Below are 12,349 nucleotides of genomic sequence, written 5' to 3' on the forward strand. Positions count from 1 at the left end.
TTTTCCCTTCTTGTAAAAGAAGGAATCAGCCAAACTGAGCTCAGTGATCCTTGAATACCTACAGCTTTGTAAGATGTGAGTTCTGAATGCCTAAGAGTTAAAACAGTATCCAATATGGCTAGGCACGGTGGCTCACGCCTGTAATCCCAGCACTTTGGGAAGCCAGAGTGGGCAGATCACTGAGGCCAGGAGTTCAAGACTAGCCTGGCCAACATGGTGCAACCCCCATCTCTACTAAAAATACAAAAAAACTAGCCAAGCGTGATGGTGCATGCCTGTAATCCCAGCTACTTGGGAGGCTAAGGTAGGAGAATCGTTTGAACCCAGGAGGCGGAGGTTGCAGTGAGCCGAGATCACAGCACTGTACTCCAGACTGGGTGACAGAGTGAGACTCTGTCTCCAACGGCAACAACAACAACAAAAACAGTATCCAGTAGATTGCAAGCAGCCTCAGTTATTGGTTTGAAATTCCATAGATAAATAGTAGCAATTGCACATATATGTGGTGTTTTCCATAGCACTCTAGACAAAGTAAGTTCTAGCCATGTTATTTAAATTAAATGTGGCCATGGCTTTACACGATAATTCACGTTTCCCAAAAGCACATCAAGCAACTTCCAGCCAATAGTCGTGCTGCAAATAGACCCAACGGTTTATCACTATATCGGCATGGAGTGCCCTACAATTGTCAAAGGAAAAAGAATTTCATCTCCAGAAAGGATCAGAGCCAAATGAGTCTCACCATTGAGAGTATTGGACTCATTCCATTGTAACTGGGCCCAGACAATTAGAATTAGAGATGGTGCAATTATCAGGCTTATTCAAATCACGTGTGCTGCCTATCTCAGCCTGACCCAAAGACCTTTCTTATTTTTTTTCATTGGCCGAACTTCACAGAGCAGTTAAACATATACATGCTGGAGCCAGACAGCCCAAGGTCAAATTTTGGTTCTGCCACATACTCAGTGGATGAATTTGGGCAATTTACCCTCATTCTTTTTCCTCCATTCACCATCTGCAAAACAGATAACAACTGTTCATACCTCATAGTTTATTTTTTAATTTTGTCATGTTTTACTGTTAAATAAATTAATTCATATTAAGCAGGACAGCATCTGGAACGCAGCAATTTCTTCATAAATGTAGCTGTTATGCCATCATTAGTTTTTTATATTCCATCTGCATGCTTGTGCCGCATCCACTTATAACCGAAGCTATTGTATACTTAAATCTTTATTTCATGTCAAGGGACTCACTTTTTGAAATTCAAATAATTTAAATATGAAAAGAAAGTTTTATAAACTGAAAACCAGAATGACTTGCCATACAGAGAAATCTGTTGTAAAAATCAGAACCATGAAAATAAAAAGTGTTACCAAATTGTAGCCAGATCCTATGAGCTTTGTGTTTGGCCTCTTCAGCTTAAAAGGAGAGGAGAGCAAATGAGAGAAAGAAGTGAAAAAGATAGAAAGGTGGTAGAAACTCCCTACTATCAAACAAAGATGTCCTTCTTACAAAACTGACGCACTGAAAAAGATTTGGGAAGAGAATGATGTTCCCACCACGTGCCTCTTCTGTGTTGTTACTGTTGGGCCTGGAGCACCTAAAATTCACCTTACCCTCCATCTGAAAGGGAAGAAAGAAATGTGTCGTAAGGGACAGAGGTTCTCACATTTTTTGGTCCATTTTATTCTATTTTATTTGTTTGAAAACACTACTCAAGAGAGTCATTCTTGTATTCAGCAGGCATTTAATGTTCCCTCCAATGAGCTAGCATCTTGGGGACAGAGGGATAGTGTCTGAAACCTGGTCTTTCTGGAGAATGACTACCAGCACTGTACAATCAGTGTAGTCAGGAGTCAGAGAGGCAGCCATTTGCTTGCCTTTTCTACCAAAAGGTGATGGTTCAAAAAGCCTGACTCCATGAAATAGCACGAGTGCAGCAGGAGTCATGGTGGTAGTAAAAACATACACTTAAGCAGCACTCACAGCGTGCCAGCTACTGTCCATGTAATTCATTTGATTCTCAAACAACCACACAAGCTTGGTACTGCTATTCCCATTTAGCAGATGAGGACACTAAGGTGTAAAACGGTTAAAAGCTTACCTGCTGTCACACAGCAGTGGCAGGATTCACTGCCTGGAATTGGTGCTTTTAGCTACTACATAGCTAGCCAGCCCCTGGCCTGTGGATGGTAACATTTGCTAATGACTAGCATTTCATGAAGGCTGTGTGTATGCATGTAGGTGGGCAAAAGTGCATGCAGGCTTCACTCTGCTAAGAGCTGTACATGCTTTTGTTCATTTATTCCTCAGAACGATCCTGTGAGGTTACTATAGACATTTCCCCTTAATGTCAGTGACCAGTTACTGAAAATTCTGTATCCTGACTAAAAGAGCTGATGAAGAGTCTACTTCCTTTTGTTTTAAATAACAAAGATTACAATGCATTGTGTTCCAACCCCAAACCCCCAACCAATTTCCTCAAAATAATTAAACCTCATCGAAAAGCCTACATATAAGAAACCATCATTGCTAGGATACTACAAATGCTTAGAATCGTTTCCTGATCACCCCACAAGTGTTTGGTTGTTACCCAGCAGTTGTTTTGTGTGCAGTAGCACTGATGGCTTGCTTAGTGCCAGCAGCATCCCACATGGACAGTGGACAAAATATCTCCCCGTAGTTCTGCCCACCAACCAGTTATATTTGGAATGTAACATGAGAGTTTGTTCACACATAGTTTTGTTAAAATCCCATTGAATTTTGGAATTGAAATGTAAATAAGATTTTTTTTTCTACAAAAACAATAGCTGAAGGCTTTGTACAAACTTTGGTATTGGAAATCTACAAACATTCTCTTGGGGAAATGTTAACAAGTAGACCTCCTGTGAAGAGTACCTGTGCTACTAGCATCCCCATTTTACAGGTGAGAACAGTGAGGATTCGCTAGAAGTAGCAAAGCAGGGATTGGTACTCCAAACTTCTCTTACTTCAGAGCCTTCACCTTTAACCACTATGCTATAGTGTCTATCATTATTGTCTTCATTATAATGTCAAAATGGCTTCATTAGAATGCTACTGTTATCTTTGTTGTTGTTGCTATTATTATTATCATTATTTGACATTTACTTAACACTCATTATGTTCCAGTTACTGTACTAAGTACTCAATATACATTGTTTTATTTACTTCTCACATCAACCTCTGATAGAACTTTATTATCCTCAGTTTACAAATAAGAAAATTGAGACCCAGTGAGGTTTTGGATCTTGCCCACTGGACAATCAACTGCCAAGCCTCTACCGAGTGCCTACTATGTGCTCATCCACATACCAGGGTTATTTAGTGCTTTAAAATTGACATGGTGTATTATTGGACAGAGAGCTTCATAATAGTAGGATTTGGTTCATGGCTGTGCTTCAAAGACATTACGTATTTTACTATTTCATATTTCAATTTTCTTTCTATAATAAAACCATGCAATTGTATCATGACCTTTGTCTCACCCTAAATAATATGGTATAACTTATATTTTATACATTTATTCAGATACACATATGTGTTGTTGCTAAGTTTGAGTAAGTCTGAGGTCAGAGACCCGGTGACTGATGTTGTCCCAGAAAGTAGAATTCTTGTGATGCATAAATGATAGCTGATCAAGCCAACACAACTGTTGGAGGAATTATAGCTTATAGAGTTGCTTGGCAGATGAAATCACTTCACTAATTAGAAAATAATGCATTATGCTGTGCTAGAAAAATCACAGAGCAGCAGAAGCGGAACTGTGTTCTGGGTTGCTGTGGGCTGCCAGTCACAATTTTGAGCATGTGCCTTGCATTCTTTACCTTTTTTTTTTTCCCCTATCCCTACAGCCCAGAAATTGAAACAGACCCTGGAGCCTTGTGATACTGAATATCCAGCATTCGTCTCTGAGCGCACCATCAAGGAGACTACAGGGAATATTGCTTGTGAAGACTGCTCCAAGTAAGCCATCCCCCCACCCTCTAACCCCCTACACCTTTCTGCTCAGCACAGAACTTTCCCAGATGGGTCTGTGTGACTTGCAGGCACAGTTACACCAATAGAAAACATGGCTGCCCTCTTGCATGAGGAAGTATTTCTATCAGCTTGGAAGAAACACCACTTGGCTTTATAAGATATTCTAGACACTGGGAAGCATTCAGAATGCATGAAAATACATCCTGCAGTATAGGAGATTTGTAGGTCAGTTTGTTCATGTTTTGAGAAAGTCCTAATTGGTGCTTTCTTAATTGACGGTTGGCAGTTTGAACTGTGTGTTCAAGAATGTCCTGACATATCTTTACTGAAGGCACAAGCCTTCAGGATTTAACCAAACCTGATAAATTGGAAATGTTTCTTGGTGGTTGAGTATGCATTTCCCTGATTGCTAATGAGGTTGAGCCTCTTTTAATGGTTTTATTGCTTATTTGGGGTTTCTGACCTCTTTATTTCAATTGGGCAGTTCCCGTCTGGGTGATTGGATCTACTCTTATTGATTTGGGTGTTCTTTCTCTTTCGGATACTATTTCTTTACAATCGTATGCATTGTATGTGGGTCTTCCTATTCTATGGTTTGATTCTTTACAGATGCCTTTTTTTTTTTTTTTTTTAAGAGATGGGGTCTTACTGTGTTGCCTGGGCTGGTCTCAAACTCCTGGGATCAAGCAATCCTCCTGTCTCAGCCTCCCAAGTAGCTGGGACTACAGGCACACAATGCGTAGAAATTTTCTTTCTTTCTTTCTTTCTTTTTTTAATAAGTCTAGTCATGGGCTGAGTTCCCATCTATATGCAGATCTGTTTCCAGATCTTATGGTTTCTTAATACCTATGTATCAATACCGTATCTCTTTAATTATTATAGCTTTATAATATGACTTGGTATTTAAGAGAACAAGCTCCTTTCCTTATTCTTCTAAGTTTTCTTATTTATTCTTGGCTCTTTACTCTTGCATACTAATTTTGGAACTAGCTTGTTAATTTCCATGAATTCTGATAGGGTTTTGATTAAAATTTCTGTACGTGATAGATCAATTTAAAGATAATTACTATTTTTTATAATAAACTAAGTATATGTCTTTAGTTATATGCCTTTTCTATGCCTTTTAATACAATTTTATAACTTTATATATTTATACCTACACACTCCATAGTTTTTCTTCTATCATAAATAGTATATACTTAAAACTACTTTTCTAATTTGTAATAACTAGTATATGAACATATCACTGATTTCTGTATATTGAATATTGTATCCAACACACTGCTAAATGCTCTTTGAGATCGACTTGTTTGTGTATGGATGCTCTTGGACTTTTTGCATGGACAGTAATATCATTTGTGAAACGTTTTCTTTCTAATCTCCATACTTAATTATTATTTTCTGTTTTGTTGCACTATACTTCTGACACATCGTTAAATAGAAGCGATGAGATTAGGCAACCATGTCTCATTCCTGATTTAAAGGAAGTGCCTCCAATAATTACATGTCAAGTATGTTTGCTAAAGGACTTTTTTATTGTCATAAAATATAAAGAATATAAAATTTACCATTTAACCATTTTAAAGTGTATAATTCAGGAGCATGAAGTACATTCACAATGTTGTGCAACCATCACTATTAATTCCATAATTGCTGTAGATTTTTGGTAGTAACAATTTATAAGGCTAAAGAAAACTTTTGTAAGAATTTTTGTTGCCATTGTTATTGTTGAAATCTAAATTGATATTGAATTTTATAAGAAAATTCAACATCCATTACAAAAAAATTTTCCTTAGTTTGTTAACATGTTACATTAATATTTCTAAAATTTTAAATCATGAAATATATATATACATATAAAATACTTCTAAATTTTCTTGGTTATTCTTGACTCTACTCTTGCATACTAATTTTGGAATTAGCTTATTAATTTCCATGAATTCTGATAGGGTTTTTATATGTATAATATATGTATTATATGTACATATCATATGTATGTATTATTTCATGATATCTATAATGTGTATTTTGTGGTTCTATTTTCATAAAATAAATATATAATACATATGTATATGTATTATACATAATCTATGTAGTATATATTACATATGTATAGTATGTATGTATTACATACTTTATATGTAGTATATATTATATATTAATAGTATGTAGAATGTCTAATGTGAAAATACACTTGCTTTTTCAGGATGGACCTTCATTGTCATAAACAGGCCAGGCGCGGTGGCTCACGCCTGTAATCTCAGCACTTTGGGAGGCCAAGGCGGGTGTATCACCTGAGGTCAGGAGTTTGAGACCACCCTGGCCAACATGGTGAAACCCCACCTCTACTAAAAAATACAAAAGTTAGCCAGGCATGGTTTCGGGCACCTGTAATCCCAGCTACTCGGGAGGTTGAGACAAGAGAATTGCTTGAACTCAGGAGGTGGAGGTTGCAGTGAGCCAATATCTCGGCACTGCACTCCAGCCTGGCAACAGAGCTAGATTCCGTCTCAAAAAAAAAAAAGTAATAATATATCACACATATTGCTGGATTCAATTTACTTACACCATGAATTTTTTGTTTTTATGCTCAAAAAGGAGAGTGGCGATACTTTTTCTTCCTTGCGCTGTCATTTGGCTTTCCTATTAAGGTCATTTTATCGCCACAAAATTACTTACAGTTTCCCTCTTTCTGTAATATCTGTAGCATTTAATATAAGATGGAATCCAGTATCTGTTTCTTGAAGGTTTGGTAAAACTTATAAAACTATTAGTGACTGGTGGGATTTGTATGTGTGTGTTTTTTCGTGTGTGTATAAATTTACAACTATGAAATTAGTTTCTTTTGTGGTTAGATATTTCTGGATTTTCTTTTTCCTTTTGAAATGGTTTTGGTGATTATATTTCTTAGAAAACTGCCTATTTCATCTCATTTTTCAAGGTTATTGCAGGCATTGTTGATAGTGTTTTCTTTTGATTAAAAATGTTACTGTATTTGTGATTTTGCCCCCTTTTAAAGTTTTTAATTGATCCTCCCTCTTGCTCCCTTTCCTCTTGCCTCCTTCCCTCTCTCTCTCCCTTTCCATACTGCCAGAGATGTGTTTTATCTTTCTTCTATGATTCTTGAGTTTACATTGTTTTTTTATTTTCTAACATTTTGTCTTTGATGCTTAGCTTTTCAGGTTCATTTTATATGTATATAGATATAAGCATATATATGTCTAGGTATACATTTCTCTCTGCATTCCAGTGCATCTCTAAATTTTACATATATATATGTGTATATCTATATGTGTATATATATGTATATGTATGTGTGTGTATATATATATATATATATATAGCCTTCATTCTTATTCATCTCTAACAAGTTTCTAATTTTTACCATTTTTTGATCTGTAAATGCTTAAATCATGTTTTAAAATGTCCAAATATATGGGAGTTGAGGCCATCCTTTTTATTACTGAAGCCTAATTAAATGGCCTTGTGGTCTGTATAACACATCTATTTTAGTATTTGTGGAAACTTGCTTTGTATTTCCAGTCCTTGTCCACATGTTTTTGAAAGCAAGTTACATTCTCTAATAGCTGGGTACAGGGATCAATGTGTGTCCTTTGGACAAAGTGTACAAATTATGTTTCAAACCTACCTTTATTTTCAGTCTATTTTAGATGTCAGTTAATCTCTCACCAGGCTTATGGACGTTTTTGTGCCATTCAATTCATTTTGCTTTCTGTATTTTGAAGTTATGTTACTTACCATGGACATCCCTGTTCATGATTATTATAGCTGCCTAAGAAATCATTCCTGTTATCACTATGTAATAACCCTCTTTACACATGAAAGTGCTTTATGCCCTAATGCCTATTTGGTTTGCTAATAGCAGAGGTACACTAGCTCTATTTTGGTAATACTTGCTAGCCATATTTTCCCCTTTCCCTCCGTTTTCAACCCTTTTTCGTCATTTTGCACTAGGATTTTGTTTTATAAACAGAATATAGCTGGATTTGAAGTTTTTATTATTTCTATTATCTGATAGTTTAATCTTTTAAAATTTATGGTGCTTACCAACAAGTTTGGAGTATTTCTACCATCATTTTATATGCTCTTATTCCTCATGTTTTTTCTTTGTTCCTTTCTTCCTTCTTTCTTTCCTTCCTTCCTTTTTTCCTTCTCTCTTTCCTTCCCTCCCTCCCTCCCTTCCTCCTTCCTTCCCTCCTTCCTTCCTCTCTCTTCTTCGTTTCTTTCCCTTCCATTGGATTGATTGGGTTTTTCTATTCCTTTTTTTTTTTTCATACTCTATGTAAAGTACACACTATTCCTTTAGTAGTTGCCCTTTGCCTTTTTACGATGTTTCAATTGGTGAGGATCTCCTCTCTCCTCCAGAACAAACAAAAACTTAGATTTTGTTAAGTTGGATTACCTCACATCTCTTTCAAATAATATTTTCTAACCTTCTAGTTCTACTGTGTTTTTAACCCATGAAATAATTATTACTATTGCTGCTGCCTATAGTAAATAACATGTTTACCTGCATTTTTTATATGTTTATAGTTACTCTTTAATTTAAAAAAAAACATTGCTTTTTGTTTTACAGTACTTCAGAAGTTTTTCCAAGAATGATCCGAGAGTGATAAATTCTCATTCTTTGTCTAAAATCCCAAATTTAGTATGTACTCAACAGTGATGGTTTATCTCCATAACCTCAAAATTAAAATATTTTTAAGATATTCCATTGTCTTCTCACTTTTAGCCTTGTACCTTTGTAGGTAGTCTGAACTCTCCCCCGTTTCTGATGGCTTTTACAGTGTTCAGTCTCTCTCGAATGTTCTGAGGTTTCACTGAAGTGATTCCAGATGTAAATTCATTTCTATTTTTTATGTGCTTTATTCTGGATAATTTCTTTAAACTCATATTCCAGTTCACTAATTTCCTTTTGATCCTGTCTGGTCTGCTGCTTAAACAATCTATTGAGCTTTTTATTTCTAGACATTTCATTTGCTTCTCTTAAAAATATATGTTTTCGTTTATACAGTCTTATTCTTAGGTTCTCTGTACCAAATTATAAAAACCTTTTAAGATTGTTCTAATAGTTTAAATTTTAGGAGTATCAATCCTCTTTTTTCTTCTATCTGTGTTTTTCCATGTTAGATTATTGGCTCATGTATTTTGTCATTTTTAACTGTGAATTGATCTCTACTATTAAATATTATTTCTCTGGGAACAGAATAGAATTTGAGTTTCTCTTCACAATATATTTGCATTTTGGCTTCTATCATGTATCCTATTAGTAACGACTGCCTGGGAATAATTGTTATGTAAGTTTTTTGTATTTAGGAATTTCTGTACCATATAATTAGAATACATGTTTTTCCTAAGCAGCATGTAGTTTAGGCTTGAAGTTTGATTTCTCATGGGCAATATTGGTTTTCCTATTCAGAGCCTCAGAGAGTGCCAGATTATCCATTTTTTACACTTAGCAGTAAATTTACAAGTTAGCTTTAAGTGTCTTCTCTTGTAAGATCTTTTGTATTTAAACATGTTTGTTTTGTTTTACTATTTCATCTAGTGTGTCTGAGTATGTAGAGCAGGATGGCTTCCACATTTGCCCAGTCTACCATGTTATAGTTTGTTTTTCTGACTTGGGGGCATTCTAGATCCACCACAAGAAAGTACTGAAGTGTACGGTTCATGCAGGAGCCTTGGAAGCAGTGGGTTCAGAATGTGAGTTCTGACTTCACTAATTATTCACTCTTTGACCTTGGACAAAAACCTTAACTCCATGAAGTTCTGCTTATTCCTGGGTGATTTGGGGGATTATAATAGTAAGCATATCATGGCTTGTTATAGGAGTTAAAGTGAGAAAATGTGTGTTGTGAATTTAGCGTAATGCCTGAATCAGATTAAGTACTCAGTAAACAGTCACATGTAACATGTGCATAAGGCTATGGTCTGAATGTTGGTGTCCCCCCAAAATCTCCTTGTTGGAACCTAATCCCCAATGTGATAGTATTAAGAAGAGAGGCCTTTAGGAGATGATTAGATCATGAGGTCTCTGCCCTTATGAAAGGTATTAGTGCCCTTATAAAATAAGTTTGAGGGAATCTGTTTGACCTTCCATCATGTAAAGACACAGCTAAAAGGTGTTATCATTGAGGCAGAAAACAAGCCCTCACTAAACACTAAGTCAGCTGGTGTCTTGATCTTGGGATTCCCAGCCTCCAAAACTGTGAGCAATAAATTTCCGTTGTTTATAAATTACCCACTCTGAGATATTTTGTTGTAGCAGCCTGAATAGATGGAAACACATAACACCAAATATATAAAAAGTTTTTAACACCTGTAAACCATTCTGCTGAAATGTGAATATTTCTTTCCACAGTCTAATGTTATTTCACTACTGTAGAATTCCCTGTATAAAAAGGTATAGCATATATGTCTCAGATATGATCACAGGCTGTGTGTGATGGAAGGGTTGTTGACAATTCATGACTCTATGGTTTTGTGAGGTAAATGCCACTGGTTTTATAATGATTGAGATCCTTTTTGACCAAATGCATACTATACCCTCAGTCATCATAACTACAAACTCTATGAGGCAGCCAGTATCTCTTAGTGAAGATAGGCACAGTCATATTTAGTAGAGCAAGTTAGGGTTCTTATTTCTATTCTAAGTGAGAAAACCAATAGAACTAAGATAGGACATTGGTAGAGCAAGCAGTATTTTTCCTTATTAGAAAACGTAATTAGAAAATAAAGAAATAAATGCAGTTGGATTAAAGAAAGCGACCTAAAGATTTCAAACTAAAGAAATAACTACCTTTCATTCAGTAGGAATAGGAGGTCATTGCATTCCTGCTGTGGTCTAGAAACTGTGCTGGTGCTTTGGGGAATGCCAAGATGGATAAGATACAAAGGTGAAGGCTGGGCGCGGTGGCTCCCACCTGTAATCCCAGCACTTTGGGAGGCTGAGACAGGCGTATCACTTGAGGTCAGGAGTTCGAGCTCAGCATGGCCAATATGGTGAAACTCCGTCTCTACTAAAAATACAAAAATTGGCCAGGCAGGGTGGTACGCGCCTGTGATCCCAGCTGCTACTCAGGAGCTGAGGCACAAGAATTGCTTGAACCCAGGAGGCGGAGGTTGCAGTGAGCCAAGATTGCGCCACTGCACTCCAGCCTGGGTGACAGAATGAGACTCTATCTCAAAAAAAAAAAAAAAAAAAGCATAGTTGAAGCTGAAGAGATTTATATCAGTCATGGCTAGTCTGTTTTAGCTCTCTAATACGACGTTGGGTTGAAGACTCACAGGAGATTGGGTAGTAAGTGGAGTAAAGCTTTGCACAGTGTGCTAGCAGCAGTGAAAAGACACTGTAGGCATTGGAGGATTTTCCTTTCCAAGCTTTATTTCAAGACCACCACCTGGCAGGTCAGTCATACACTGCAGAAGCAGAACAATAAAGCCCCGGGAGTCTGGGTGGGGACAGAAATGGGGACTTGGGCTTTTTCTTTTTTTTTTTTTAGTAAACATTTGATTGAAGCATCACACCTACAGAAAAGTGTCCAAACTGTAAGTTTGCAGCTTGATTAATTTGCACAAAGTGAATATTCCTGCATAACCAGCACCCTGGTTAGGAAGTGAAATAACATTACAGGCTCCTCAGAAGCACCGACCCCCACACCTGCCCTCCTCTAAGTGTAACCTCACTGACCACGGGATAACCACTCTCTTGATTTCTAACATCATGGAATGGTTTTGCCTGTTTCTTATTGCTAACTTGTGAGATGGCAATTTGGTAGGTAAGATATGAGGGCTGATTTATTAATGATCTTGAAGGAGGTCTCTAAGGAATTCACTCAGAAAACAAATTAGGGTCATAGGAAGAAAATGTGAAGATAGCTCAGGACTTGAGTAAACATTTCTTGATCGTCTGCTTGCATCCCAGACACTGGGCTGCACTTTGAGGAGACAGTGGTGAATGAGACACACAAAATTCTTGCCTTCATGGAGTTTGCAGATGAGTAACCAGGCAATGCCAATACTCCATGGTTAGTGCCATGATTAGAGAGTAAATGTTACATGGGGGTCACAGAAGGAAGGCTTAGGTGGTCAAGAAAAGCTTCCTGGAAGAAATAGCACCTAACACAATACCACCAGGGTGAGAAGTTGGGTATGCACACCCGGGCAGAGAGAAGAGCATTGTGGAGATGAGAGAAATTGTGGTTTGGTCAACACATCGTTAGAAGTTCCAGGAAGCTGAATAGAGAGTTGTGGGTGAGGAGAGATGACAGAGGGGACAAGGGCTGATCAAGGCCTAGGGCTTGTTGCCCTTTTGATCCTGTCAAAG

General features: G+C 37.0%; 1 protein-coding gene across 2 annotated transcripts in view; it reads left to right on the forward strand.

Moving 5' to 3' along the window:
- CACNA2D3 (calcium voltage-gated channel auxiliary subunit alpha2delta 3) overlaps positions 1-12,349 on the forward strand; it is a 943,155-nt gene that overhangs the window by 885,651 nt on the left and 45,155 nt on the right. For both annotated transcript variants that reach the window (XM_016941319.3, XM_016941320.4), the window contains one exon: positions 3,876-3,987. In XM_016941319.3, the coding sequence (XP_016796808.3) occupies positions 3,876-3,987 (112 nt within the window). The remainder of the gene's footprint in view (positions 1-3,875; positions 3,988-12,349) is intronic.

The sequence above is a fragment of the Pan troglodytes genome, chromosome 2, assembly GCF_028858775.2.
Source record: "Pan troglodytes isolate AG18354 chromosome 2, NHGRI_mPanTro3-v2.0_pri, whole genome shotgun sequence".
NCBI lineage: Eukaryota > Metazoa > Chordata > Mammalia > Primates > Hominidae > Pan > Pan troglodytes.